At 41.7% G+C, this 25,421-nt stretch overlaps 2 protein-coding genes and 8 non-coding genes across 12 annotated transcripts; 9 read left to right on the top strand and 1 right to left on the bottom strand.

The window, feature by feature from the left end:
* Nucleotides 1-283: 283 nt before the first annotated feature.
* Nucleotides 284-11,762, bottom strand: C2H11orf54 (chromosome 2 C11orf54 homolog). Of its 2 annotated transcripts, none has more exons than XM_053969719.1 (9): nucleotides 11,696-11,762; nucleotides 9,018-9,141; nucleotides 6,841-6,939; nucleotides 5,839-5,912; nucleotides 5,174-5,275; nucleotides 4,068-4,244; nucleotides 3,119-3,268; nucleotides 2,545-2,661; nucleotides 284-559 (listed from the first exon to the last, which is right to left on the bottom strand). In XM_053969719.1, exons 2-9 carry the CDS (start codon nucleotides 9,073-9,075, stop codon nucleotides 386-388), a joined length of 951 nt encoding a protein of 316 aa, XP_053825694.1. In that variant the 5' UTR covers nucleotides 9,076-9,141; nucleotides 11,696-11,762; the 3' UTR covers nucleotides 284-385. The 2 variants fall into 2 exon arrangements, with proteins under 2 accessions (XP_053825694.1, XP_053825693.1); XM_053969718.1 differs by lacking the exon at nucleotides 11,696-11,762 and adding an exon at nucleotides 11,616-11,668.
* Nucleotides 11,763-11,925: 163 nt separating this feature from the next.
* On the top strand, nucleotides 11,926-24,565 carry TAF1D (TATA-box binding protein associated factor, RNA polymerase I subunit D). 2 transcript variants are annotated; one of them, XM_053969795.1, is made up of 14 exons: nucleotides 11,926-12,338; nucleotides 14,134-14,400; nucleotides 14,504-14,954; nucleotides 15,217-15,392; nucleotides 15,951-16,008; nucleotides 16,318-16,606; nucleotides 18,130-18,181; nucleotides 19,386-19,512; nucleotides 19,855-19,901; nucleotides 20,730-20,766; nucleotides 21,077-21,144; nucleotides 22,810-22,876; nucleotides 23,719-23,783; nucleotides 24,450-24,565. In XM_053969795.1, the coding sequence occupies exons 2-6, from the start codon at nucleotides 14,147-14,149 to the stop codon at nucleotides 16,471-16,473; spliced, it is 1,095 nt and encodes a 364-aa protein (XP_053825770.1). In that variant the 5' UTR covers nucleotides 11,926-12,338; nucleotides 14,134-14,146; the 3' UTR covers nucleotides 16,474-16,606; nucleotides 18,130-18,181; nucleotides 19,386-19,512; nucleotides 19,855-19,901; nucleotides 20,730-20,766; nucleotides 21,077-21,144; nucleotides 22,810-22,876; nucleotides 23,719-23,783; nucleotides 24,450-24,565. The 2 variants fall into 2 exon arrangements, with proteins under 2 accessions (XP_053825770.1, XP_053825769.1); XM_053969794.1 differs by having other exon boundaries at nucleotides 11,927-12,338; nucleotides 16,318-16,493.
* LOC128804435 (small nucleolar RNA SNORD5) lies at nucleotides 17,901-17,972 on the top strand. The gene has a single exon (XR_008436073.1). It is a non-coding gene; the product is annotated as a small nucleolar RNA SNORD5 (small nucleolar RNA).
* LOC128804432 (small nucleolar RNA SNORA40) lies at nucleotides 19,154-19,280 on the top strand. Its single transcript, XR_008436070.1, has one exon. It is a non-coding gene; the product is annotated as a small nucleolar RNA SNORA40 (small nucleolar RNA).
* LOC128804423 (small nucleolar RNA SNORA8) lies at nucleotides 19,596-19,734 on the top strand. Its single transcript, XR_008436061.1, has one exon. It is a non-coding gene; the product is annotated as a small nucleolar RNA SNORA8 (small nucleolar RNA).
* LOC128804427 (small nucleolar RNA SNORA1) lies at nucleotides 20,126-20,256 on the top strand. The gene has a single exon (XR_008436065.1). It is a non-coding gene; the product is annotated as a small nucleolar RNA SNORA1 (small nucleolar RNA).
* Nucleotides 20,935-21,007, top strand: LOC128804422 (small nucleolar RNA Z40). The gene has a single exon (XR_008436060.1). It is a non-coding gene; the product is annotated as a small nucleolar RNA Z40 (small nucleolar RNA).
* Nucleotides 21,686-21,817, top strand: LOC128804429 (small nucleolar RNA SNORA18). The gene has a single exon (XR_008436067.1). It is a non-coding gene; the product is annotated as a small nucleolar RNA SNORA18 (small nucleolar RNA).
* On the top strand, nucleotides 22,524-22,662 carry LOC128804424 (small nucleolar RNA SNORA8). Its single transcript, XR_008436062.1, has one exon. It is a non-coding gene; the product is annotated as a small nucleolar RNA SNORA8 (small nucleolar RNA).
* LOC128804425 (small nucleolar RNA SNORA25) lies at nucleotides 23,839-23,968 on the top strand. Its single transcript, XR_008436063.1, has one exon. It is a non-coding gene; the product is annotated as a small nucleolar RNA SNORA25 (small nucleolar RNA).
* Nucleotides 24,566-25,421: the final 856 nt, after the last annotated feature.

The following is a 25,421-nucleotide window of genomic DNA, read 5'->3' as shown; positions in this document are numbered from 1 at the left end:
GGGCGGGGCCAGCGCAGTGAGGGGACGGTGCCGAGCGCCGAAGCTGGAGGTGCTGCCGGTTTCTTCTACGGTCTTATTTTTGACCAGAAGTTGGTTTCCTGTCCCATTTTAAACATAATTTCATCTCTAGTTCCGCATCGTCAGCTGTGGCCACGCAGGAAGCTCAACCAAACAAAAGGAAAACATACAGTAACATTGCCATTAAATTACCGTTTGAATATGGTAACTCCAATGACACGTATGTTCCAAGTTCTGCCCTTTGACACAATTAAGAAGGCGCCAGTTAACTATTCTCAAATTTATTCTTAAATCTGATAAGTGATAGTTGAAAGCATTACAAAACTCAGCATTTGTACTTGAGGAAGATCAAATCGGCCCGCGGGGCTCAGTCTCTCCCGACGAGGTGCGTCTCCTGGGGCCTGTCGATGCGGAAGAGCAGCTCGGCGGGCTGGAAGTAGCCCAGGTACTGCACGCTGTCCGGGCTGGTGTCCTGGTGGTAGTGCCCTCCTTCCCCGTGGTGGCTGAAACAGTGCGTGTGCTCCACACGCAGATCGAAGCCCTGGCACCAGACAGAGGCCCGTCATCAACACGTTCATGGGAAAAGCATTTAAAAGTCACAGGATATCTATCCTAATGCATATTTCCACACATCTCCAAATGTTATGCAGTGAAAACTTGCAAGACACTTGTGAAACCAAGAATTTAGAAACCCTGACAGCCTTCAGCTTTTGGTGTTAATCTGACTGAAGTCTCCTTTTTAACCCTTTTTTGCCCCCACCTTTCTTTCCACTGGGATTAAATAATACAGTTACACCAAGGAACCCCTACTGGAAATCAAACCCCTTTGCACTGAATTGCCACAGGCCCGTGTGATAAATGGACTGTCTCCAATTCTGAGAGCCAGCTTAGATGAATACAGGAAGAACAGTGAATAAAATAGTAAACCAACACCACCAGTTTTATGTATCTTAGAATGAGTTGGGTTCAAAAGGACCTTCACAGATCATCTATTCTAACCACCCTGTCATGGGCCAGGACATCTTCTATTCAACCAGCTTGCTCAAAGCCCCATCTAACCTGGCCTTGAACATTTCCAGGGATGGAGGATCCGTATCGCTGGGCAACCTGTTCCACTGTCTCTCCAAACTTAGCCTAATTTTTTTTTTCCACATATCCAATCTAAATCTGTTCACTTTCAATTTAAAATGCTTGCCTCTTCTTTTGTCACTATGTGTCCCGGTAAAAAGTTTCTCTCCATCTTTTCTAAAAGTCTCCTTTAAGTCCTGGAAGGCTGCAATAATGTCTTTCCAGAGCCTTTTCTTCTCCAGCCTGAACAATGTCAGCTCCCAGTCTTTCTTCATAGGAAGAGGTACTCCAGCCTTTGGCTCATTTTCATGGCCCTCCTTGGGCCCTACTCTAACAGGTCCACATCTTTCTTGGGACCCCAAAGCCACAAGCAGCACTCCAGGTGGTGTCTCATGAGGGAAAGAATCACCTTGCTTGACCTGGCCACACCTAGTTTGACAAAGCCCAGGACATTATTTGTTTCCTGGGCTGCAAGGGAATACCGGTGAATAGTGCTATGGCATTGGAATGCCATCGTCTGCTGCTCTTCTTGTAGTGACACTCAAACATTTTCAAAACCACAGGCCTAGCCAAGTGCTGTTGAGCTTGCAGTGGATGCAGACAGGAGAAACCAGAGGCATCCACCACACAAGTTGCATTGGTTCCAAACGGAGCAGCTGCCGATGGCTGCATTCAAAGGATGCATCGGTGGAATATGGGAAGATATGGTTTAGCCTTAGGCCAAAGGCTGCCACATAATGACACAATAAAATCACACCCTTCAACAAATTTAAGCATACAATTATGTCCCACTTACCTCTGGAAAAATATTTTAATATTACTTATTGACTGCATTGTTATTTATAAAATAATAATTTTCATCTATGGTTTTCTGGTTACTTTTAACAAATAGTCTTCCTAATTATGAACACCTTAATGGTTTTTGAAACCAGATTGGCTTTTATCCTGAATTATTTGCTGTTGAACTTGGTGCTTGTGAAAGATGCTAGGTAAGTTTCCAGCATGACGCTTTGCAGACTTTAATTTACATCAGCAAAAGGACATATGCTTCATGTCTTTTGACACAGCATTAGCAGAGGGAGTTGTTATGAAAGTGAACTACATAAACAGGTGGCTGAACCACCTTCCATGCTCTTGACATTTCTCCCAGTGTGACCAGCAGTGAATGTAAACTGTATTGTTGGGTTTGGGGTGCAAACACTTGCACAGATGCAACAGAACCATGAAGTTAATCCACTATGAACAACCAGTAGGTTTCACAACAGATTCACCTAGCCTCAATTCAAATAATTCAAACAATTCACAGAAATGAGAAGCTTCTCAATCATTGCCCCAGCTCTAGAAGACCTGAACACAATCTATATATACACACTCCCATTCTGGAAAGGAAAATCACATCCAAGACAAAATTCATTACAGGTCTCAGTCTATACTTAGAAAGGAGAAAAAGAGACTCACCGGATCTCTGGAAACTATTACTGGCTGACAAATCAGTGGAGCCTTCATTTCAAAGAATTTGAGCCAGTTATTCACATCCTCATCAGTATTCAGGGGACAGGCAGAAAATTCTGGAGGCTAGAGCAAAAATAAAAACTTTTTAAGTAAAAGGAAGACACTTGCATCAGGATACTTTTTCTCTAGCAACTTTGCTTTTTCACTCCCCACTATTCTGTTCATTTTCCTTATTGACTGAAAGAAGCTCACAGTGTCCATCACTCTGTTTCTGCCAGAAACAGAAGCAACTGGAATATTGCATCTTTCATTACACAGGTAGTGGGAGAACTACTGAAGTGAGGATGCTTCTCCTCCTGGTATATTTTAGAAGCTCAGTTATTTTTTAAAAAGTTTAATTACTAGTTTTGTAACACTGATTTTGTAATGTCAACTCCTTACTTTAATACAGTGTTCATCCTAATAGTTTATGCATACGTTTAGAAAAACAAAACAAAGTGAAGGAACTAAGATGTTACACCCTGCTTTATACTTCTGTTTTCAGGAGGACAAAGAGTTACAAGCATTGAGAACAACGTACCATAATGTGAATCTTTGCTTTCCCCTTCTGAATGATAAACGTACCACCCATCCCAACTGGCTTTTCTCCATAGTGTTTCTCTAAAGTTTGTCTCAGACAGGACACAAAGTTAAGCTCCCCAGTTCTTCCATTGGCTTTCACTTCAATGACCTGGAAGATAAAGTCAGTTTGTCACCGCCGTTTCCTGCTGCAATAGGCTGAAAAGGTCTGTGAAAGCTGTTCTGAAATTCTCCTAAGATGATAACCCAAGATCACTTTTTGAAAAGATAAGCTTCCATGCAAGCACCGCTGCACTTGCATCTTTCCCGTATGTGACCAACTTTCTTTTCCTCAGTTCTGTTCAATACTAGCTTTGCCTGTAAAGGGAGCTGGGCAGCAAGAGATTTACCTATACACGAGACAGTGACTTGAGCAACTCCCTTCTGTCCACCAGCTGGCTTCCACTGTGTCAGAAAGAAACACTGGGTAACAGAGAAGACTGTTCAGTTTCCATGCAGCACTCAGGTTTTCGACTGTTCTGCCAGCACCTCTTAATGCTGGCTGTGTCAGGAGAAGCACTTGTGCAAAAAACTACCTAAGTGCCCACATCTCATTTACACAAGTACATTGCACTATTACCTTAAGTCAACTGCTAGTTTGGATTGGATTTGGATTAATGATTTATGATGGAAAAATTTTTGTAAACTAATACCTATCCCTCAAAAATTCAAATACCTCTGTCTCCACTAATTCTTTCCCTCAATCACTGGCATAAATTCCTTATGTTTACATATTTCCCTTGTGGAATTACTACTTTACTATTATCACAGAACTACTATTATCACTACTTTACTATTACTATTATTATTATTACTATTATTACTACTTTACTATTATCACTGATTGGAGAACCATGAGTTTCCATTCAGTCACAAAGCACTGCAAAGTCACCTTAGGTGGAAGTATGTACCTTACCAGGTTGGCCCTCGCTGGCATAAAGGTTGGCCAACAATCCAAACTCACAATCAGTGTATTTACTGCTGTACTTCTCAAGCAGGCACCCTTTATCTGCAGGATTGATTTGAGCAACGTAGCTCCCATTTACAGCAGGCTTTTTTTCACTCTTAGTTTGAACAATAGGGATAAACTGGGAAAAAGAACATGTAAGAATAAGTCAATAAGAACATGTAAAAATCAGCCAAATGAACTGAGCTCACATAAATGTGACTTAAGCTTTGGGCCATGATCCCAAGAAAAAATCCATTTCATCACACAGCTCTGTCTCTCAGGATGAGGTACTGGTAAGAAAAATGAACTAATATTGTAATACAATTGAAAGGTCCAGAAAACAGGTCTACTTTTTCTGAACAATTAATGTTATATAAAGATGAATGCAAGTGTTAAAAAAAAAACAAAAGAAAAAAAGATCTATAGTCTGCATGCAAGTATTGGAATTCTATGTAATACTCTCTCAGTGTACAGTAACAACCACTATTATAGTGGCCCGAATTTAATGCTGATATGGACTATCTCATCTGCCAATAAACCCAAAAGGAGACAGCAAGACCAAACGTTTATGCCTGAAAAAAACCTGTGATTAACCAAGGTCTCCATAGGCAATATTTTTTGTTTCCTACCCCTCCAGCAGTTTATAATTTTCTATGTGGTATCTTTAAAATTCACAACAGTGAAACAAAGTCATCCAAGAGGACAAAAGACAAGGAATATTTCAAAGGCATTTACCAGTATGTTTGAGAAGCATTTCTAAATCTTGGAATTAAAACCTCTGGTCAGGTCTTTGTCAATCAGTTTCAAAAACCATGTTTCTTGCATGCTTCAAGGTAATCACATGCTTCCTGAAGAATTACAAGTTAAAAATTAATCTTTATTATCTCAGGAGTATGCACCTTAGTGGATGCCCCTCATCTCAATTCCTTCTAATGTGTTTTATGTGTTTGTGGTGTGAAAGTGTTTATTAAATACATTGTTGTAAATGGGGAATACCCAGCATGATACTGCTCTACTGTTATGATACTAACATGAATTCATTGAGAACCATCACACTTACATACTGACCTCAGCATTTATTCCAAGAACTCTGGATGAAGCAGCTCCAGCTCCAAGAATGAAAGCTCCAGGCAGCTCTATGTCCTTTGCAACTGTATTTAGATCATAAACCTGCAAAAGAAAAACAATACTTCCATCCCTGGAAGTGCCCAAAGCTAGGCTGGATGGGGCCCTGAGCAACCTGACCTAGTGGGTGGCATCCCTGCTCACTGCAGGAGGGGTTGAAACTAGACTATCTCTAAGGTCTCTTCCAACCCAAACCATTCTATGATTTTGGTGTGGTGCTCTGATCTGTCTCACTGTAGTCCTGGAGGCATTTAATTCACAACACCCACCCTCATTAAATTTTTGAATTAGGTTGAACATGGCTTCTGAACTCAAAATAACATTTAGTAATAAAAATTTGGTAGATGTCCATTTGTTTGCTAAAAGATAGATTCTACCTGTATGTTCCCTGCTCATTTGATTCAAAGACTGAATTATTGTTCTTATTAGATTATGTGACATACAATACATATTAGAATCAGTCTCATTAAACACTGGAAAGTGTCTTTCACAAGTGTAGAATCCTAGTATCTAGATCCTAGTGTCTAGTATCTCTTAGACCTTAGTTTTGTTTATTGCTTTTCTTTTGACAAATGTATTAATCCCCACAGCTACAGGGAAAAACTCACTTTTTCTTTCTGTGCAATAGGTATGAGGTAAGGAACACCTCCCACATCAGCTATCCTAGGCTTTCCACAGATTCCTGGAAAAATACAGCCAGTTAGCTTGGTAAAATCTTTTTTCCCAATAATCTTCAATAAGCACACATTCTAACCACCAAAGAATCGGTTCCTCAAACTTCTCAAACCCTTGAGAACACTATTTCCCTACCATGCTTAGATAAAGTGTTGAACTATCAAGAAGTCTAAGTCCTAAAATTATTCACAGTAGGATTTAATGCTACACAAGGTGTTATAAAATAACATTCTCTAAGCACAAAAAAAAAAAAAATTGCCAGAGTGGACAACACCTTCCATTTGCCAGTTCTCCAGTAACACCCCCACCACACAGTAGAGAACTCTGCTGGGACTCCACTTGCAAAATTTTAGCAAAGCTGAAAGCTGTCTCAGGACATTTATTTGGATATGTATTTTAAGAAGGGATGAATAACCTCCTGGAAGTGTTTCTTTCACATTGATACCAGAGGGAACTCAGATGAGAAGCACAGATGACATTTCTGTCTTTCAGACAGCTAGTGTCAAACAAGATGAATCCTATTCAGAGTAAGACAGTTTCACTTCACTGCCATAAATGAATGCCAGGAATTTAAAAATTAATGAAGTACAATTCCTTAGGTTCAAATAGTGATTGGCATGGCTCTAAAAAATTTCTCCATCTGAAAGATAACAACTTAAAAGCTTTTCAGTACACTAAATAAAGCTTATGAAATAAGTAGTATGCAATGATAGGTTAAGAAAAAAAAATATGACAAGTACTTAGTAATGACTTGTCCTTGTTCATACATCAACTAGGAAGCAAACCCAGAAATAAAATGTAGCTCTCCTCTCATGTATATGCTTTACCTGAAAAACATTTTAAGCTCTCTCAACATCTTTAAAGGGTCAAAACTAACCAGGATTGTGCAGAAAGAACTGGAGAAGTCATAGGGGAAGACAGGAATGCTAGGTTACCTTTAGCAGGAAAGTTGAAGGGTTCCTGAGTCAGATCAGGACAGTCTACAACAGAGACTTGAGCATCAGCAAAGTTCTCTTTAAGCCCTTTCTGCAAAACTGTAATAAAGAATAATGGCAAAATTATCAACAATGAAAAATTACCAAGAGTCTGACAAGTTTCTAACAACAATAAACATATCTGTTTGGGCTTTATTTCTGCAAGATACATTACTTATGCTTACCCTAAGTAATTCCATTGATTTAAATGTCTGCAGGCACTTTTTACATTAGTCTGAGCTTCAGAGAGGAGCAAAAGTTTGTTCAGATAATTGTTTGCCTCATTAATTAATTTTAAGAATTGAAAAAACATTTTTATTGAAATACACTGACTGCTCCAATTAGCACTAGGAGCATCACAGCGTGAAGTAACATGGGTAAACTTCAATCACATTCAGCAGTAGGTTTGCTTCAAAGGGCAGACAATTATGATCATGGTCAAGTATGATTCAAGAGCAAAGGGGGAAGCAAGATTCAGCTGAAGCAGCAATCAGTTCTTTACATACATTAACCAGACGGTTTGCAATCACTTGATTATAATCTCAAACCGTCTCTGCTGGAAACCTGGAAACTTCTACCACCATGGGATACTGCCTATCATGTTTATGTTCTTGTGGAGATTTGCTGGCAACTGCCACTGTCACAGCAAGACAGATAATGAATGGTGTTAGTGATAATGAACCAAATCTAAAATTTTGGTTTGCTTCATATCAATGTTTTTTTTAGGCTCAGAACTTGCAAAGTCACTCAAACAACAGGGAGGATTAGATTAGTGCATTGCTTGGAAACAACTTTCAAACCTTTAGTGTGGGATTGTCTTCACATACACTGCTTCAAATACTATGTTGAAAGGTCCAGGTTCTTTCATGCCTGGGGGTCTGCTTTGACAGATGTCTCAAACTAAAGAACAGAACATTCAGTCTGTGATCTCAAATCAGGTGGTTCCTCATTTATGCAGAAGACTTTCCTGTGCCTTTGTTTACTCCAGTTAGGGTTTCAGCCATACCTTACCTCTCGAGATCAGATTTACCAAGCTGTTGACCAAAAGTAGTAGCTAGTACTTGGTACATTTCTAAATACATCTCAGTATCTTCTGGCAAGTGAACTGCGGTGTCCTGGCAAGGACAGTAAAAGGGCACTCCTCAAATTATACCCCAAATCTAAACAATTCCCAGCAACACCATTCCCAGCTTACAGGAGATCCTCAGGACAGATGGGGAAAAAAGGAAAAATTCTGCTTTGTGATGAAATTTTTCTGATACTCTTTCAAGCTGTTCCACTGCAAGTACATAGTACATAGCTCTGCAGAGATTACAGGTCTACAGCAGCCCTGGCCTACTCCCCCCATCTAACTGGGTGAGAAAAGCACTGAAAACCACCCAGGGCACTGCTGGGACCACACGTTACGTTCTCAATACGTGGGAATGTCAAACTGACACAGATTTGGGAAAGTGGCAAACTGAACTTGAGGATCAATCCGAAAGACAAAAAAACTTCAGTATATCTGCTGCAGGGGAGAGACTGCCAGAAGGAATAATGTCTTCCTACTAGGGCAAGAAAAGAAGCTCATGAGCAACTGGGCTGAACCCAGAAGTCCCTTCCAACCTCAACCATTCTGTTATTCCAAGCACATCTTGCAAAGGCTTTAGAAAGAAGTAAACTACAGAAGATGTTTCCTGCAGCCCTGTTTTAAGGCAATCACCAAAGGAGGAGCCAACTAGATACAAGCAAGAGGATCTGCCATGCTACACTGCATCTTATCAGCTATGTTTTAAGCAGTCCTGAAAAAGAAAGAAATACTAGAGGGTAGAGGAGGACAGATGATTCTGCATGTGTAAAGAAGTTTGGTGTGTAGTGGTCAAACTTCCACAACCTGCACACAAATCTGCATATGCAGCAGTTTTAAAGGAATTGAGTCTGTGTGTTTAAATACCTTGGGGAGGAGTCATTGTTTGCTCTAAGAAAATCATCTCATCATACAGAGAAACAGTGCTATTCTTTACCTCTCAGTGTGCTAAAAGCAGGACTGCATGTACTGTGTGCATGTATTAGCTGTAGAAAGACTTTGGTATGAGCTTTAAGATAAGTTTGAAGAGTACATTACAAGTTTGTATAAAGCCACATGTTGCATTACTTACCCCCAGCAAGCTCCTCCAGACTTGGGACATGAAAAGCAAACCTTTCGACTTTGGCCATTTCCTGATCGGTGCTGATTTCTTCAGGTAAGAAGTTACAGTACAGCACACTGCAGAGTAAACTGGTCTGCCAGCAAAGATAATAGTTTAACAATTTAAACATGCTCCTTTCAACATGTTAATTATTTTTCAACTTCACTCTAGAATACATAGAAAAAATAGAACTGTAGTTCTACCATCACATGAGAGACTGACAGCTTCAATAGCAATGTTAAATTTATTATGCATTTTGGAAGAATATTTGTCTGACAGCCCTATAGCTGGCTCAGAGCATTACACATACTAGTCCTCAAGCTGACAACTGGGTGTAGAGAAAACATATCCTACACTGAATGCAGTTCAAGTGATCAGGAGATTTGGGTGTCTTTTTGTAAGCCTGGAGTCACAAGAAAGTTTTGAAAGAAACCTGAGCTTTTCTGAGCACATCAGCTGCCTCCTAAGGTCTTCCCAAATTTAATGTTTACTCTTCCAGCATTGGCAATGGTGGACTTTCAACCCCAGCTGTGACATGGTCTCCAATCGATTCTGGGCATGTGTTTCCCCTTCCAGAGAGGAACAGGCTACCAGCAAAATAGAAATCAACAGCAGCAAGTTCTGCAGTATCAGGCTCTGTACCCATACAAAAAGTATGTTAAAAAAACAGTATGTACTATAACAAAATTTTTGAACGTGACTTTAAGAGTCCCTTCAGAAATGAACTGTACTGCAGTCAGCCATGCAACAGCAAAGCCAGCTACAAGGGCAAGCCACTAGGTCAGGGCAGAAACAACTGATTGTACACTACCTAAAAGTCAGCTGCAGCAATCATTAACTCCTAACTTGCTACACACAGCAATAAAAAATAAAATGGGTCCCATTTACTCAGATGGAAGAAGGAAAAAGCCAAAATCCTAACTACATTCCTAGACCTGACTGAGTCTTTCTTAGGAAGGACTATGGTGTGAGACAGCTGCTTACGTATAGTTCTAGCTTCTGTTTTTAAAAAATCCTAACTTTTATGACTGTTAAAAAATGTAACTGTCCTTACACCATTAGCATAAAGGAAAAAAAATAAAACCAAACCAGTGAAAAAAAGAAAGAAAGAAAAAGAGTGGGGAGATCGTAGCAGTCACTTAACTGAAATCTTTGAGCTCAATGCTCAGCCACCCCAAATTACTGCTGTAATGAGCAGTAGAGAAGAAAGACTGCAACCTGTGCATAGTAGTTCTCATCTTAGTTGGCCCTAGCTATCTCCACAGTTGACTTCATCCCTCCTCTGGCTCTGGAGGAGAAAGTAGCAGGCTGGATTTGGTGCCTCTGTTAGAAGCCTCATGTCAGGTGGAGTGAATCATACCACAAGACTTTTAGTGTGCACCAAGAAAGGTAGTAATGTGAGAACACGGCTTTGGGAGCATTGTTTTAGATGATCCTCACCCCCTCAAGAACCTTTTGCCACATCCAGGAGGAGGCTGAGCCAGCACTTAACACATTGGTTGTCCTAAAACAGTCTGAGAAGATAAGCTAGAATTGGTGTTGTGCAAAAGGCAGAGACAACACTTGTACAGTACAAGTCAGTATAAGTTAGCTCCTCACAATCAAGAAAGGAGGGAAAGACTGTAGAGAAATTTGATGTACCATAACAAACCCAGTCTGATTGGTAGACAATAGTTCTTACCAGGAAAGACACAAAAGGGTAGATCTGTGGCTCACCACTGCAGATATTCACAGGGGAGTGAATTGTGTGGTGTGGGGACAGAGAGAACCTGAGACAACAGCACACAATTAAGATCCATCACAGAGGGGTGCAGTGACACTGAATCGCTACAGAAGACTTTCGGCTTTCAAAGAAAGAACACAAATGCTAAAGGGATGATAAAATTGCTATAGATGTGGGATGATACAACTAGAATGGAGGCAACAAGTATGTAAAGACTTAAAAGTCTACTTTTGAAGTGGGAAGAAAACATCAGAGAGAGTAGCCAAGTGCCAGGAGAATACAGATGAAATATGAACCATTAGATTATGCGTGTGGGGTGTCTATTGTCAAAACCTGAACTGAAATTAGCTTGAAGACTTAAAGCCAAAAAGGAGAGATTTTAGGCAGGCTACACATGAGTCGGGGCGGGGGGGGGGGGGGAAGAAATATCAGTGGAAAAATTTGAAGATGGCAGATGTGAGAGAGAAATTTAGCGATGACACCAAGACGTCCACAGATGCAAAAGCGGTATTTCTGTCCTGGGGCGGTGCGAGGAGATCCCGTACGGGGCAGAGGAAGGCTGCGGGGCAGAAGAAGCAGCTGTTTGAGCGCCTGGGATTTGGGGAAGGGACGGGTCACGGCAGGTATTAACAGGCATGCTAGGCGAGGCTGGGGTCCGTAGGCGCTGGGAGCATCCCGGCAGGCAAAGGCAGCGAAGAGCACTGGAGCGAGGGAGCGCTAAAGCCGGCGGCACGCCTGGCATAGCTGCGAGGGGAAGGGGCTGTACGGGCTGGAGCAGCCAGCTCGGAGGAGCCTGGGCAGCGCGGGGAAAAACAAGCAGCACAGCAGGAACGGGAGCCTCTCACCGGGCGGGAAGCCGAGGGAAGCCGGGACCTGCCCGAGCTCTGCCACGCACCGACCGCCGCTATCGCCCGACCGCACGTACCTGCCCTGCCGCCCGGGACTGGCACAGCAAGGCTCGGCTCGGCTCGGCTCGGCTCGGCTCGGCTCGGCTCGGCTCCGCCCCCGGGCGCGGCCGCCGTGCTGCCAATCCCAGCATGGCGCCATCCTCCTCCCCCTCCTTCCCGTGAACCCGCGCGCCTCTCGCGAGCTTCCCAGCGCTATTTAAGGCGCGGGGCGGCCATTTTTGGTCCTTTGCGGCGGGGCAGCGGCCGGCGCAGGTAGGGTGGCGCGGGCGCGCGGATCCGCCGCCATCCGCGCTGCGGGGCCCCGGCACCGGGGAAGCCGGGGATGGAGGCACAGTCCGGGCGCTGTGGAGTCGTGCCCCGAGGGCCGGGGCGTGTGGCGGCGGTCGGTGAGGGGCCCCGCGGGAGCTGTGCCGGCGGGGTGTCCCCGGCCCGTGGTGACTTGGTGCGTGCCCGCGTTTGAAAAGCCTTCCCGTGGCGCCGGCCCCAGCGCCCTGCTGGCAGCTGAGCCTGGCGAGGGGGCGAGCGGCGTGCTTGGCGCCTTTGTCAGGTTCTTCAGCAAGTTTAGATGGTTGTTTTTCTTCCCTAAGGGATCTGCGTGCTGTGCCAGCGCTCCAGGCCAGAGCTGCGGTAGAGACCTCGAAGGATGCTGAGCTGCGACTTGTGAGTACTAGGCAGGGCCTGTGCGGTCAGAGTGGCATTGTCCTGGTTCTGGCGTTGGTTGGTTTTGTTTCTGGGCATTGTGTTTGTCAGGCCGTGGGTGAACCAGTGTAAGCAGCGTGCCTGCAAAGGCATCGTGAACCTAGCATATGAGTGTCTTGTTGTGAAGGGCCCAAAATGGAACACAGGATTGGAGGTGTGGCCTCACCAGTGCTGAATATAGAGGGACAATCCCTTCTCTGGTCCTGCTGGCCACACCATTGCTGATCTAGGCCGGGATGCCACTGGCCTTCTTGGCCACCTGGGCACACCCTGGATCATATTGAGCTCCTGTTGACTAGCACCCCCAGGGTCTTTTCTGCTAATCCAGGTGGAGGAGCTGGCACTTTGCCTTGTTGAACCTCACTCAGTTGGCTTCAGTCTCAGTCCAGCCTGTGCAGACGCCTCTGCAGAGCCTTCCTGCCCTCCAGCAGATCCCACCCAGCTTGGTGTCATATACAAACTGAAGGAGGGTGCACTTAATCACCTTCTTGAGGTCATCAGTGGACATTAAACTGGTCTGGCCCCAGCACTGATCCCTGGGGAATATCACTTAAGACCAGCTACCAGCTGGATGTAACTCCCTTCAGCACCACTCTCAGGGGTGAGCCAGCCATCCATCCAGTTTTTCATGCAATGAACAGTGCACCCATCCAAGCCATGAGCAGCTAATTCCTGCAGGAGAATGCTGTGAGAAATGGTGTCCAAAGCTTTACTAAAGTGCAGGCAGACAACAACCACAGTGTTTGCCTCATACACTGGTCATAGAAGGAGATCAGGTGTGTCAGTTGGGACCTGTCTTTCCTAAATTCATGCTGACTGGACCTAATCCTTTGGTTGATGTGCCCTCAGGATCATTTGCTGCTGGTTATGTGAGGACATTGGATGAGTTCTGCTCTGGTGTCTTCAGATGCTGAACTGTCTAATTATTTGAAATATTAATGGGTATGATGATGAGTTCGTAAAACTCTAAAAAGCACAGTAAAATTAAAAAGATACAGAACTACAGGGCTAGTAAATAACTAGGCTCATATAGAGGAAAACCAGGTTCCTTTGCTGTATGTTACAGTTCCTTTTGTATAGTCTTGGGCCACTGAAGAGCTGGACTGTGTTGTCTCGCATATTCAGCTGAAAATTAAAATTTTAGTTCTGGAGCTGGTCTCTGATGATTGATAACCAGTGAACAAATAGGTGATGGATTTTTGAGAGCAGGACATTTTAGGTATCTTACAGCTCACAAAAGAACAGAAGGAAGATGGCATTGCTTCTCATGATGACACTGTCTTGGATTAAAGTTTTTAAACCACAGTGAAGTAAATATTTATGTATGACTTAAAACTGCAATATCCTTACAAGTATAAGAATCCATTGGCTATTTGTACGTGTGCTTGTTTGGAGGAAAACTTACCCCTAGTAGGGAGAGGGTTAGAACATTCAGAATTGATCTCAGTAAGTCTCTGGACAATCTGCTGGACCACTGATGTTTTACCTTCCTTTGGTCAAGAGCTGAACTAAAAGGCCGCTAAAATTTTTTCTGACCTCAGTTATGCTGTGCAATTATTCTTTAGGTAAGTGGCTGTGACTTAAATGTTAGTATGCAGAATATAACTGGTCATGGTTCATAGGAAAATACCTGCTCAAGTTTGCTCAAGATTGTTCTTAAGTTTACTCTGTGACCATGAGTGGAGTAGAGGAAAGTTTGTTACCTGATTAATGTAATTTTTTTTTTTTAGCTTCTTGAATTCTCATTGCCTTTTAGGGCAAAGTGAAACATGACTGATACAGATGAACCCCAGGCATCTGGCTCTGATGTGCAAGATTACTCTGATTATTCTGATGTGCAAGAGCTGATCAGCCATCAGCAGCAGGAGCCATCTGAGGTGTATTCATGGCAAAGGAATACAGGAACACAGCGGTCAAGGCAGAAGGTGGCTGCACCTGGGGAGTCTTCAGATGATCCTAACAGCATGTGTAAATCATCAGCAGCTTCAGCTGAGGTTTTACTGATCAGCAGTGATTCAGAAATGTGAGTTTTTATCTCTAGTTCAGAATTCTTCCTGTGGCGAACCTGTGTAATGTGTCATAAAACTGTACCTTCTTTTGAAAGTAAATACTTTTTTCTTCTTCAGTGATGTCTCTGCTGCTTGTCCTGAGTCCTCCATTGCACCTTCAAAGCAGAAAAAGAGATCTCAATCTTCAAGGCAACAAGCTGAATCTGTTACAGAAGTACCTGACAATGAAAGCTCCTCAGATTCTTCACTGTCTCCCCAAAGTCCAGGGAAATCATTAGAAGCTTCAAAGCAGCAGAAGTCAAAACTCAATTTGAAGGCCATTTTTGCCTATCACTTCAGGGGAAGGAAGTTCAAAGCAGCTGCACACCGAAAATACAAAATTCAGACAGGGAAGAGCAAGAAGAAAAAAAAGTATGAGAGCACACAGATGCCCACAGGGAGGCCCCCACTGACAGCCTCACCTCAGGAACAAAAGAGGAGGCTTCTAGACAGAGGTTTTAAATTTCCTTTTGTTGAAAAACATTATGGGGAGAAACATATTCCCTTAAAGATGGTTCTTGGCTATGAGGTAAGTCCTCTGTTTTGTGGAATAAATATTTTCTTAGTCTAAAAATTGTGAAATGAAATGGGCTGTGTTGTGTTTCTACTAGAATCAAACAATGAAACAGGTTTTACTTCTGTTAAACAGGACATTTGATGATGTAAAATTAATACCTTTTAAAGCAAACACTGCAAGAATATATGTGGGTGTTGATAGAACGTTACAGTTCATAATGTAAATGCTTTATAGTGGTATTTTTAAGGTCTTACCTGAGTTTTTTTTCCTACAGCAAGCAGCTGCAAAGGGATATTTCAAGTATATTGAAGTGCTTAAATATGAAGAACATCTTAAAAAATCTTTAAAAGCCCTTCAGGCCAGTGATGACTTAGAAAAAGAGTGTATGGTGTTACGGAAACACAAATACTTAGATGATGAAGGCCCCATTTCCCCTATTCAGGAGACAGAGTAAGTTCATCTTTACTTGCCCTTTTGTTCTTTACTAAAATATAAATGTGTGTGTATCAAATTCAGTTGTTCTGTCCTTTTAACCTGTGAAAGCATTGTTTATTGTGGGAACAAAGCACTCTACCACTTGGGATATTATATATTTGTAGATGGTGACTTAGAAGTTCTCACAGAAGGAAGTATTTTTAATTTGATCTGAAGATTGATAATTGTTGGTAGAAATTGAAACAAAGTATTTCCTGAAGTGCACTCCTAATGTTATCCCAAATAAAGTACAGTGTTCTAAGACTAAAGGATAATTTTTAATAACTTCTTACATTATTAAAAGTGAAGTTACCTTTGGTCTTCAGGGTCAAGCAATTAGCTTAGTGCAATAAAAAGATCAGTAAATCAGCAAGAATACTTGCTGGTGTAAATATACTCATAACTTTTAGAAAGCCTAAAAGTCAGTGAAAGGTACAATGCTGTCTTCCAGCTACCGTTCACTTAAGGGCTTGTAGTTAACACATTTTAAGGTACTATAAAAGTAGTCAGTTTGATCTAATATTTTTATTTCAGTGATGATGAGGACAGCTTGAATTCTGATACTGAGGAACAATTTGATGCCAGAGTAGTGGTAAGTAAGCACTCCTTATCTTCAGAAACACTGTAGCCTTTCTGTTCTGAAGCTAAAGAATTGGTAGATGTCTTCAGTATTTAGTTCTTGAGCTTAAATCCAGAGTTAATTGTGACCTCTGAATTCTGATCTGTTAGTGCAGAAGGTTGATAGTCTACACTCTTCTCTTCAGTATAATGCTGAAATGTATAGAAATTCTGCAGTTCTCTGTAGAGTGCTTAAAATCTGCACATTCACTTCTAAAATCTTACATAAGTATCTCAAAACTGGACTTGTTCCTACTACTTGTTCTGTCTTTCATTTTCGTAGGACAACAGCTCTTTCATTCTAAGCAGTACAATTCCCAGAAAAAAAAAGTCAAAGCCAGGAAGAAAACATGCAAAACCATCTGAAGTGATTGAAATAGTGGATGAAGAAGATGATGCTGAAGAGAACTCAGTGCCTCTGCAAGGCTCCCCTTGGTGAATGGCAGATGGACCAATGAGGTAGCAGTGGTTGTTCTTCAGATACCTCTTTCACAGGCCTGTTTGGTTTAAAACATTGCTCTGGAGTCAGTGTTGAGCTTTCCACCCAGCTGCCTAGGCACATTTGCCTTACTGTGAGTATATTGAGCTTGTGTCTGAGACAGTTACAAAAATAGAATAACTTGTCCTCATGCTAAGCTTTTAAGTGTCTTCTATGCTGCTCTCTATCAAGAGCACAGGATAGAAAAGTATGTGTATATAGAAAAGCATGCATACATCTGTATGCTCAAGTTAAAAGGGCAGTTTAGATGCCTTTCTTTCATAGCTGATTTCTTTGTGAGTTGTCCTTGAGAGATTGTTTTTCTGTCTTAGAGGTGCAGGTGTGAAATACTTAAAAAGTTAAAGGGTTGAAGAAAGAATTAAAGCTTAATGCAAATCAAGTGCCAGCCATAAAAATGCAGAAGTGGTTGGTCAATTTTGACAAAAGTCTGCTGAAAAATGTGGTTAATGCATTTGAATGATAATAAAATCTAATTTTGTATGATGATTCTATTCCATGTGGAATAACCTCTCAGAAAACTAATTCTCTGCTCCTCAATCTAATACAAAAATCTGAAGTTGTAAGTTGTTGCAAAAATAAGTGTAGCAATACAGTGAATCTTGGGATAAAAATTACTTTTTCCCCTCTTTCCCTCCTCTGTCCAGAATGGCTTCTGATGCGAACTTATTAGCTTCTGCTTTTAGCAGAAGCTAAAAGCTCCTTATTAACAGTTCTTACCAGGCACTGCCCCAGCTGCAAATACCTTTCTCAAAGGTGTTTCAGTCAATGGGAAACATGGCTAGTGTTTAGAAAGTGGTCTGAATATCACCGAGTCCTCCTGCAGCAGTTCTGGTAGCTGAAGTAATAAATGTTTAAAATACTCACTTGTGAATCAGGAAGATTTAAAAACCAGTCAGCTCACAGCCTCACTCAGGTAGTCTTAACCAAATTGCTGTCAGCAGCTGACTGACAGCTGTTCAGCAGGTAAAAGTACTCTGTGCTGAGCAAGTATGTGGCCAGAAAAAGGCTTTGTCTGCTGTTTAAATTTCCTTCAAATGAAACTGACAGTCTAAGATTTGCAGTAGGTGCTCAATATTGAGAGCAAGTCAAGCTGTGTTATTTAGATGCTTGAATTAAGGTCCCAAACCTTTGCAAAGGAAGTTCCCCAAATGCAGCTTGATAGCTCTAGGACTGCAAAAATTACTCTTCAGCATTTAAAGATCACAACTAAAACTGGTCCAGAATTAATAGCTAAATGTAACTCTTTTAGGTGTCTTCCTGAGAAATGCTTAATGGCTTGAAAGACTCCTTGATCCCACTCCTGGATCAAGGAGTGGGGTTCTTGGTAGGTCATAGTGAGGGATATGTGGAGTTCTGTTCATTCTGCAGTTCATGTGATGAATTTGGCTGTTCAGCTGCTGGGTGACTCAGAAATTAACTAAATTTCAATTCTGATTAGAAGTGGATAAATATATACATAAAAATCAAGCTTACAGCTTGATTTAACAGCTTACAGCTGTTAAATTAATTGTTAAAATCTAGCTTTGACTTCAGTAATCTTCAGTTATTTGGCTGTATATGACAGTTTTAATCACTTTGCTTTTCTTTTCCTTCTAGTTTATGTTGCTTTTGGAAGATGGAATACCTCTTGGCTTTCTTGCTGCATAAGGTAAGGTGTTATTTGGGTTTCAGTTTTGCTTCCTTCAGGTAACCTTTTTTGCATTATTTCACAAAAGGTTTTGAAAAAGCAGTGCTCCATAGTTAAAACAAATAGATTACAGTGCTCCACAGCTGAGCAGCTTGTGAGTGTGAAGCTTCCCAGGTATGAGTTCAGTGCTACATAACCTTTCATCAATCTGACCAAAATTAGAGCCTGTAGCCTCTCTTTGAACAAAAACATGAGTTCTTGAATACTTCAAAGTGCAAAAAACCAAAAGTTTTACCTGCTGTCAAATACTTCAACTTTATCTGATTTGAACAACAGTGTCTGGAATTTTCTCTGCTGAAGATGTTGAGGAACTACTTTCTCTTCAGTGTTTTCATGGTGGCTCACCCACACTTTCTGTACCAGGGTGTATCACCAACTGCAGCTTCTGCTGGCTTCCCTGTGGTGAAATTACATCTTAATTCATACAGCAAGAACAGGAGGGATAGCAGAGAGCAGCTGGTAGTATTGCATGTACATGGCTGTGAAAGCTTCTTACTGCTGTAGGATGTTGCCAAGTTTGCATGGCTTGGGACACTGTAGGAAATAGCATGGAAGAAAGCACCATGTAATCATACAGCATAGGAAAACCCCTTTGATGTGGGAAACACTGAGCTGAGGGTGGGCAAGTAGTGAAACCTTACAAGAAGGTTCTTGAGTGAGAGGACAGGAACAGACGTCTTACTTGGCGTTGCTGTAGCTAGAGAACTGCACTAGGAAGCACATCAGGTTGGCACAGTGTAGCTTGTTCTGAGGAGTGTGTGCGATTCTGAGCTCCTTACCACAATTACCTTGGTTCAAGCTACGTGTCTCTAGGACTGGAAAGGCTGATAACTGTCAGCTTCTACTGCTAACAGTAAGTATATAGTCAGTTGGGAAGTAGGTTCAAATGCTGTTTCAAAAATAGTAAAAAAATGAATGTGTTCAGTCTGTTCCAGCACTTGATCAGGTTTTGTCTTCTGCTGTAGACAAAAACCTGGAACCTAGTGCTTAGAAAAAACCCTTCTTTTGCAACCCACAGCTGATTAATGTATTAGTTGTGTTACTTATATGAAGGGACAATATTTGCATGGATTCAAATAGCATTCATCCATTCAGATACTGATCAATCTAGAGTTCGGTGTTCTGATTTTTCAGAAACGTAGTTTGGTTGTATCTTTCTTTGCAGATGAGCACACTCACACTGCAGCAGCTGTAACTACTTGGGGAATCTCTTGAATTCTTATGGCTGTTTGCTGACCTGATTCACAAATCCTTTACTTAGTGGACATCTGTGCAACATGGTAGCAAAAGAGGTGAGCTTTGTGTTTCTTCTCAGCTTCAGCATAAGTTTCTTCAGTTTAGTGCTATTCCCACAGCAAATAATCAGACTAATTTGTGCACTGTATGGTATCTACACCCAGCAGTGTCTTCCTGATGGGGTGTTCAAAAAGCAGTGCTACAGTATTTCAACAGCTGGCATCGTTGGTTTTCATGCAGATGTGCTGGTTAAACTTGGTATTTCTGTTGAAACAAGTATATTGAGTGTTATTAGTGGGAAGCTTTTCAAATAGAACATCAAAAAACTGTTAAGCTGATACAGGATAAAAGTACAGTTAAACTATTGACATTGTTCCAAAATATTTTTTTCTTAAAAGGGCATTCCTGTGATGTGTGGAACAGATTGGAAAGCCTCTACTCAGGTGTAAGTATTGAGGAAACAGTTGGGTTTTTTCCTAGGTGGAGGTAGTTGTATGAAAATGAAAGCTCAAGTCTTAACTTCTTGGCTGCCTTTTGACAATAAAAAAAAGAGTATTCTATTTTGAAACAAAAATCCAAGTTCCAGATGACCACTAGAGAAGGTTTCTTTCCAAGTTACCTGGCTAGGTTTATAAACCAGGCTATTCTAAAGACATTGTGGAGTTTTTATGCCTCGTTCTTCAGCAACTAGACACAACCTGCAGTGTGTCTGAATTGGAAAACGTGGCTAGAAGAGCAACAGGTTCTGCTTTCCTCACTGTACACTTATTGCAGTGGTGACAATGAGACCTGTAACAAGTTCACTTAGTGGCACAATTCTACAAATATATTTAAAAATGCAGCTACTATGAAATCTAAGAATAAATGTGAGTTGGTGTGCCTCAACTCGGCATCCTGTGTACTAAAAGAAGTAGAATAGGCAGATAGAGGAAAAATACTTGCAGTGCTGAGTATGAATTCCTGTACATGGTTTATTAAAAGCATATTTTTAAGGTGTCTTTGTGAGGTAATGCCCTTAGTTTTACCTTCTGTGCCATAGTGCTCCAGTTTCTTCAACTGCAGATAGACCTTGTTGGTAGTTGTGTGATAAACTGGGCTGTGGTTTGATTGCAGATAAAATACTTCATTATGTCATCAGCATTCAGCCAGTGTAACTGGACTACTGTCTTCCTGGCTTCATACTAAGATAAAAGCACCCAAGTCTTGATGAACTGCTAAAATACTGATGAAGCTTGAAAGTATTACTACAGTACAACAATTTATTTTATTTTAGGAAGTGCACCTGAAGTCCAGTCTCAACTAGCATCTTGGTAAGTTTGTGTGACTGGTTTTTTTACCCTTGCCTGTTTCAGGTCAGCCACCTGTCTTTAACTTAGTGAGCTGGTTATACTGCTGCTCCTCTCTTACTGAAAAATATGCAGTGTTGTTTCAGAAAACATGAGGTGTTATTTTCCCCAAACTTAAAAATGCTGTGAGAAAATTGTTGTGATGATTGGCAAAATGTTCAACTGCTCTGAAGAGAGTGAGTGAGAAGAGCCTTTCTGAACAAATCTGCTTAGTCCTGTTGTAGGTTCTGCTGATTTGTATGCTGGTTTGTAACTTGTTCTTTTCTGGTGGCAGGTACTTAGAGAAAGTGAAGGAAGAAGTGCAGGCTGCCATTTTCACAGAAGTCTGAAGCTGCTTCAAGGGTTAGTGTGACATCTGAAGTTCTGCCTGTACCTTAAAGACAGAGGAGCTCTGTAGAGGGGTTGTCAGTAGACCAGAAGTCTCTCAGACAAAGCTTACAAATTTGTGAAGGTTTCAGGGACTGTTTTCAACATTACACTACTATATCTAAATGGATTGTTCATACTGTTTAAGGGAAGAATTTATTGTAATTTAAGTTTGTCCAAGGAATGTTCATATAAATTCCACAGTCAAAAACGAGGTGAACAGGTTAGCTGCTTAAACTGATAGTTCTGCATTGACCATAAGTTACATGTAATAGGAAATCTACAAGGAGGATTCGGCAGAGTTCTGTAGATAATTCCTGCTGATGTTTGCTTCTCAGGTAACTTAACTTGTAATTAAAAACTTGGTAATATGAAGGAGGTGCTAGTGTATCATTTACCCTCTTCCTTCCCCAAAATGTCTTAAACAACGTAAAATGACACTGAGATCTGTACCAGATACCTTTACAGTCTGCTTTACTTTTATTTATCTTTTGTGTTAATTTATAGTACCAGAAGTGTTGAGGTCTATCCCGATGGGATCTTTTCTGTAGGTTCATGTCGTTGGAAACGCCTCACAGAATAAACTTGTGGTTTGGCTTTACCCACTTAACTACCTGTTAGCTCTGTGGGATAAAACTGCAAGACAAATCTTAGAGTAGAATTGGAGGAATGCAGGATGCCCAGTGTTCTCCTTTAGGTGTACTGAAACATGCTTTTGGAATACAAAACAAAAAGAGATTCAAGTGGAAAAGCTTGGTTGGAGTAAAAAGTCCGTGTGTTCTGGGACTTGAGTTGCAGCTGACATTCTGAATGACGTGGGCTTAACTTAGTCTCTTCCCCAGGTTTTTGTGTTGACTTGTAGCACAGTTGTTTTGCTGCTTTTTTTCTGGATGGTATGAAACAGTCTATTCCCCCTTTCAATCATGCAGGAGTGATTATTGTTTCTTGTTTCAGTGGATATAGGTAAGAAGAGACAGCACTGTAATGTCTGTTATGAAGTAACTTCTTAAACTTACTGCATTTTTGTTTTGTATTGAGGGATGCCCCACAGTTTCATACTGAGCAGCAATATTTGGTTAATTCCTTCAAGTATGAGGTTTAAAGAGTTAATTTCTGAGCAGCTCAGCCAGTTCACTGCTATACTATTGAAATTCTGTTTTGTAGAACAAAGAGTTCAAAGTAAAAGAAGCAAAGTACTCTGTAAAAAGTATAAATCTTCACATAGGAGAATACTGAAGCTGCTGTTCATGTTAGTCTGTTCTCGATCTCAGCTGCATGGCAGTTTTGTGACGAGTACCTCTTACTCCCTGACATCCACTGGTGCATGCAAGAAGCTCAAATGTAAAATGAGCTGTTGTGATGGAAGGTCTGTGCACCCAGGAGACTTCTCCTGGTGGGATGTTCAAAAAACAGTGCTACACTTGTGCAGCATTTGGTATCCTTGGTTTTCAATATGCTGTGTCTGTTAAACTTGGTATTTTTGCTGAAACAGTCTTTAACCTCTTAAGGGATTTCAGTGTACTTAATTTCTATTTTCATACAACAAATGAAAATAGATGTTTCCATTTGTCATTATTATCTATGTGAAAACTGGCTACTGGCCTCTGGAACTCAGCAAGTGCATTCAATTCTTTCTAACAGGTGCTTGAGGATACAGAACAAAGTGAACTGCCCTGAGTTAAAAAGATGGAAGCAACTTGTTTGGCAGGTAAGCACTCAGTTACTAGTTCCATATTATTTCACAGTTTGTGTATTAGCTTTGTATGACTGTAAATATGAGAACTACTAAACTAAGTAGTACTAAGTGTAGAACTAAGTGTAGAAATGGTTGTGTAGTACCAGAGATTACTGGGTAACGATTACTGCAGATCTTGGCAGTATCTGAGCAGATCGCTCACCTATGAGTCATTCTTGTGTGTGCATACATACTTCAAATTGCTGTCACACTTGTGCAGCCATTTGTAGTACTGGTGTCTGAATTACTCTGCTGTTGGTTGTGAGGAATTCCTCAGTACTTGGAACTTGTGCCGCACTTCAGGCTTGTTCACAACTTGGGCTATGTAATGGCAGGATTGATTGATACTTCAATGGAAAAGATGGGCAGCTGGGTTATTGAGTGAAGTCCCATAAGAGCAGTGAGAGGAGTATCTGGTCATTACCAAGGCTGCTGGGATGTTACTGTTTCTGGTGAGCTGTGGACATGACCATAAAGCAAATCCACCGGACTCCTGTGTTGCCACATGACGTGTGGCACCAAGTCTGCTGGGCATAAAGCTTTAACATAGGTCAAGCTCCTACTGCTTGTTAAGAGCAAGTTCCTCCTGAGGTGTAGGGATGTGGCTTGTAGGGATGTATCCTTGGGCACCTTCAACACTTAAGCTACAGGGGAACAAAAGTTCCCGTTGGGAGACTTGTAGATTGGATTCCAGAGCTCCTGCTGAGAGGTTGGTTCTTTGGAACAGAAACAAAAAACATAGGCTGTTTCATGCAATTTACACCCAAGGTGCACTTTTCCTCTGTACTAACCGAACCCCACTCTTACACTCCTAGGGTCTGCTAGCTACCAAGTTGCTGCTGCATGTCAGAGGGATGAGAAACACCACGGGAGCTACCAAGTGAGTGTGGAAGTAAAGGCATTTACCAAAAAGGCTGATACTATAAAGAAATTGAAGGTCACTTCAAAGAGGGTTTGCGTGGCTGAAAAACCAGCAGCTCTTAACGCGGTGACCGCATATTGAAATCCTCTGCAGGATGCTGTGGACACTCTGTGTGTGCTATGGTCTATTTGTGAGGAGATAACTTGTGTTGTTAGGCCTCCTGGGCAGAAAAAGGGCCTTACCCTGCTGCCCTTGGGGCTTTTGGATACTGTTGTAGAGGAGAGGCTACTCAGTTCCATTCTGAAGCAATAACTCGCAGCATTGGGCATTAGGGAACAGGGTTGCTTCAGTTACGGTTTGAGCACTCTTGCAGTCCAGTTGCTGTTTGTGTGTCAAAAAAAGGGCAATGGACCTGGGGAAAGGTCTGGAACAAATTTCATGAGGAGCAGCTAAAGGAGCTGGGAGTGTTTAGCCTGGAGAAAAGAAGGCGCACAGGGAGAGCCTTCTGCTTTGTACAACCACCTCAAAGGAGCTTCTAGTGAGGTGGAGGTTGGTTTGCCAATTAACAAGCAGTAGAATGAGAAGAGATTGCCTCAAGTTGTGCCAGGATAGGTTTAGATTGGATATTAGAAAAGTTGCTTTTATTTGGATTGAAAATGCTAATGAATATTTTTCTTCCCTTAGATCCCAGTGATGTTGCTTCAAGCCTGCTGCAAAGAACTGCACAGCTGTTTCAAACAAAGAATCTTCTCTAGTTTTTATTGCAGTTTTTGGAATTAAACACTCATTTCAACTTGTTACTGCTTTGTACACTGTAGTAGTGCATGTTGTGACTTGCCTCTTGGCCTCCCTCGGAGCTGTGGTGAAGGTGCTTGTTCAGTTAGAGAAGGCTCAGCTAAACTGAGAGTATAGAGGTGACTGGAAGTGGCTTTATCAGGTCTTTTCCCTCACTTCCCTGTCTCTGAACTGAACTGTACCAAAGTCCTGGACTGGTGTTTATTCTGTACAGAATATCACAGCTCTGGGCTGCACTGAAAAGCCAATAACAGGTTAAAGAAATTATGGCAGCTGATCAATCCCCTGTGAGTTGCTGGTATCAGAATGCAGGCTTGGTCTCTTCCCTTGATACTCAGAGAGAAACAAGAATTGATGTGCATGAGCCTCAGCAGTCCTTGCAGAATTGGCATGGTGAAGTTGAGACTGACCAGGCTCTACTGATAATCCCAGAATTACAAACAGCCTCCACCTGACTCCATGGAGTTTATCAACTTGTTCTGGCTTATGGTTCACTGCTACAGTACATGCAGCTGCACCAGACTGAAAGAAATGGATGAAAAGAAGTGTAGAGTTAATTCATCAAAAATCTGCTTAAGAGTTCCCTTGGAGCAGATTTAGAGGAGGCTGCAAAAATGAGTACAGGGCTGGAGCACCTGTGAAAAGTCTTAGAGCTGGGGTTCATCTTGGAGCAGAGAAGGCTCCAGGGAGATCTTTATAGAGCTTTAAGCATTGCAGAGGACCTTTAAAGGTCTCTTCCCCAACTACTCCACTATTTGCTGTGGTGCATTTTAACCAGAATGAGCATTCATGAAAAGCCCTTGGTGCTGCACCTGTTAATAACTTAAGTTTTACAGCAAAAGTTGAGCTTTGGATTTGTCC

Source organism: Vidua macroura, chromosome 2 (genome assembly GCF_024509145.1).
Source record: "Vidua macroura isolate BioBank_ID:100142 chromosome 2, ASM2450914v1, whole genome shotgun sequence".
In the NCBI taxonomy this organism is placed as follows: Eukaryota; Metazoa; Chordata; class Aves; order Passeriformes; family Viduidae; genus Vidua; species Vidua macroura.
The sequence above is the reverse complement of the archived record's forward strand: the minus strand, read 5'-3'. Positions and strand labels throughout refer to the sequence as shown.

Bases quoted from the DNA above. Each gene is read 5' to 3' on its own strand.
- TAF1D (XM_053969795.1), top strand. From the start codon at position 14,147: ATGACTGATACAGATGAACCCCAGGCATCTGGCTCTGATGTGCAAGAT. The intron at 14,955-15,216 runs GTAAGTCCTCTG...TTTTTCCTACAG, and splicing joins AGATGGTTCTTGGCTATGAG to CAAGCAGCTGCAAAGGGATA. The intron at 15,393-15,950 runs GTAAGTTCATCT...TTTTTATTTCAG, and splicing joins TCCCCTATTCAGGAGACAGA to TGATGATGAGGACAGCTTGA.
- C2H11orf54 (XM_053969719.1), bottom strand. From the start codon at position 9,075: ATGGCCAAAGTCGAAAGGTTTGCTTTTCATGTCCCAAGTCTGGAGGAG. The intron at 5,913-6,840 runs GTAACCTAGCAT...GTATTTTTCCAG, and splicing joins CTTCAACTTTCCTGCTAAAG to GAATCTGTGGAAAGCCTAGG. The intron at 5,276-5,838 runs GTGAGTTTTTCC...TTTCTTTTGCAG, and splicing joins CTATTGCACAGAAAGAAAAA to GTTTATGATCTAAATACAGT.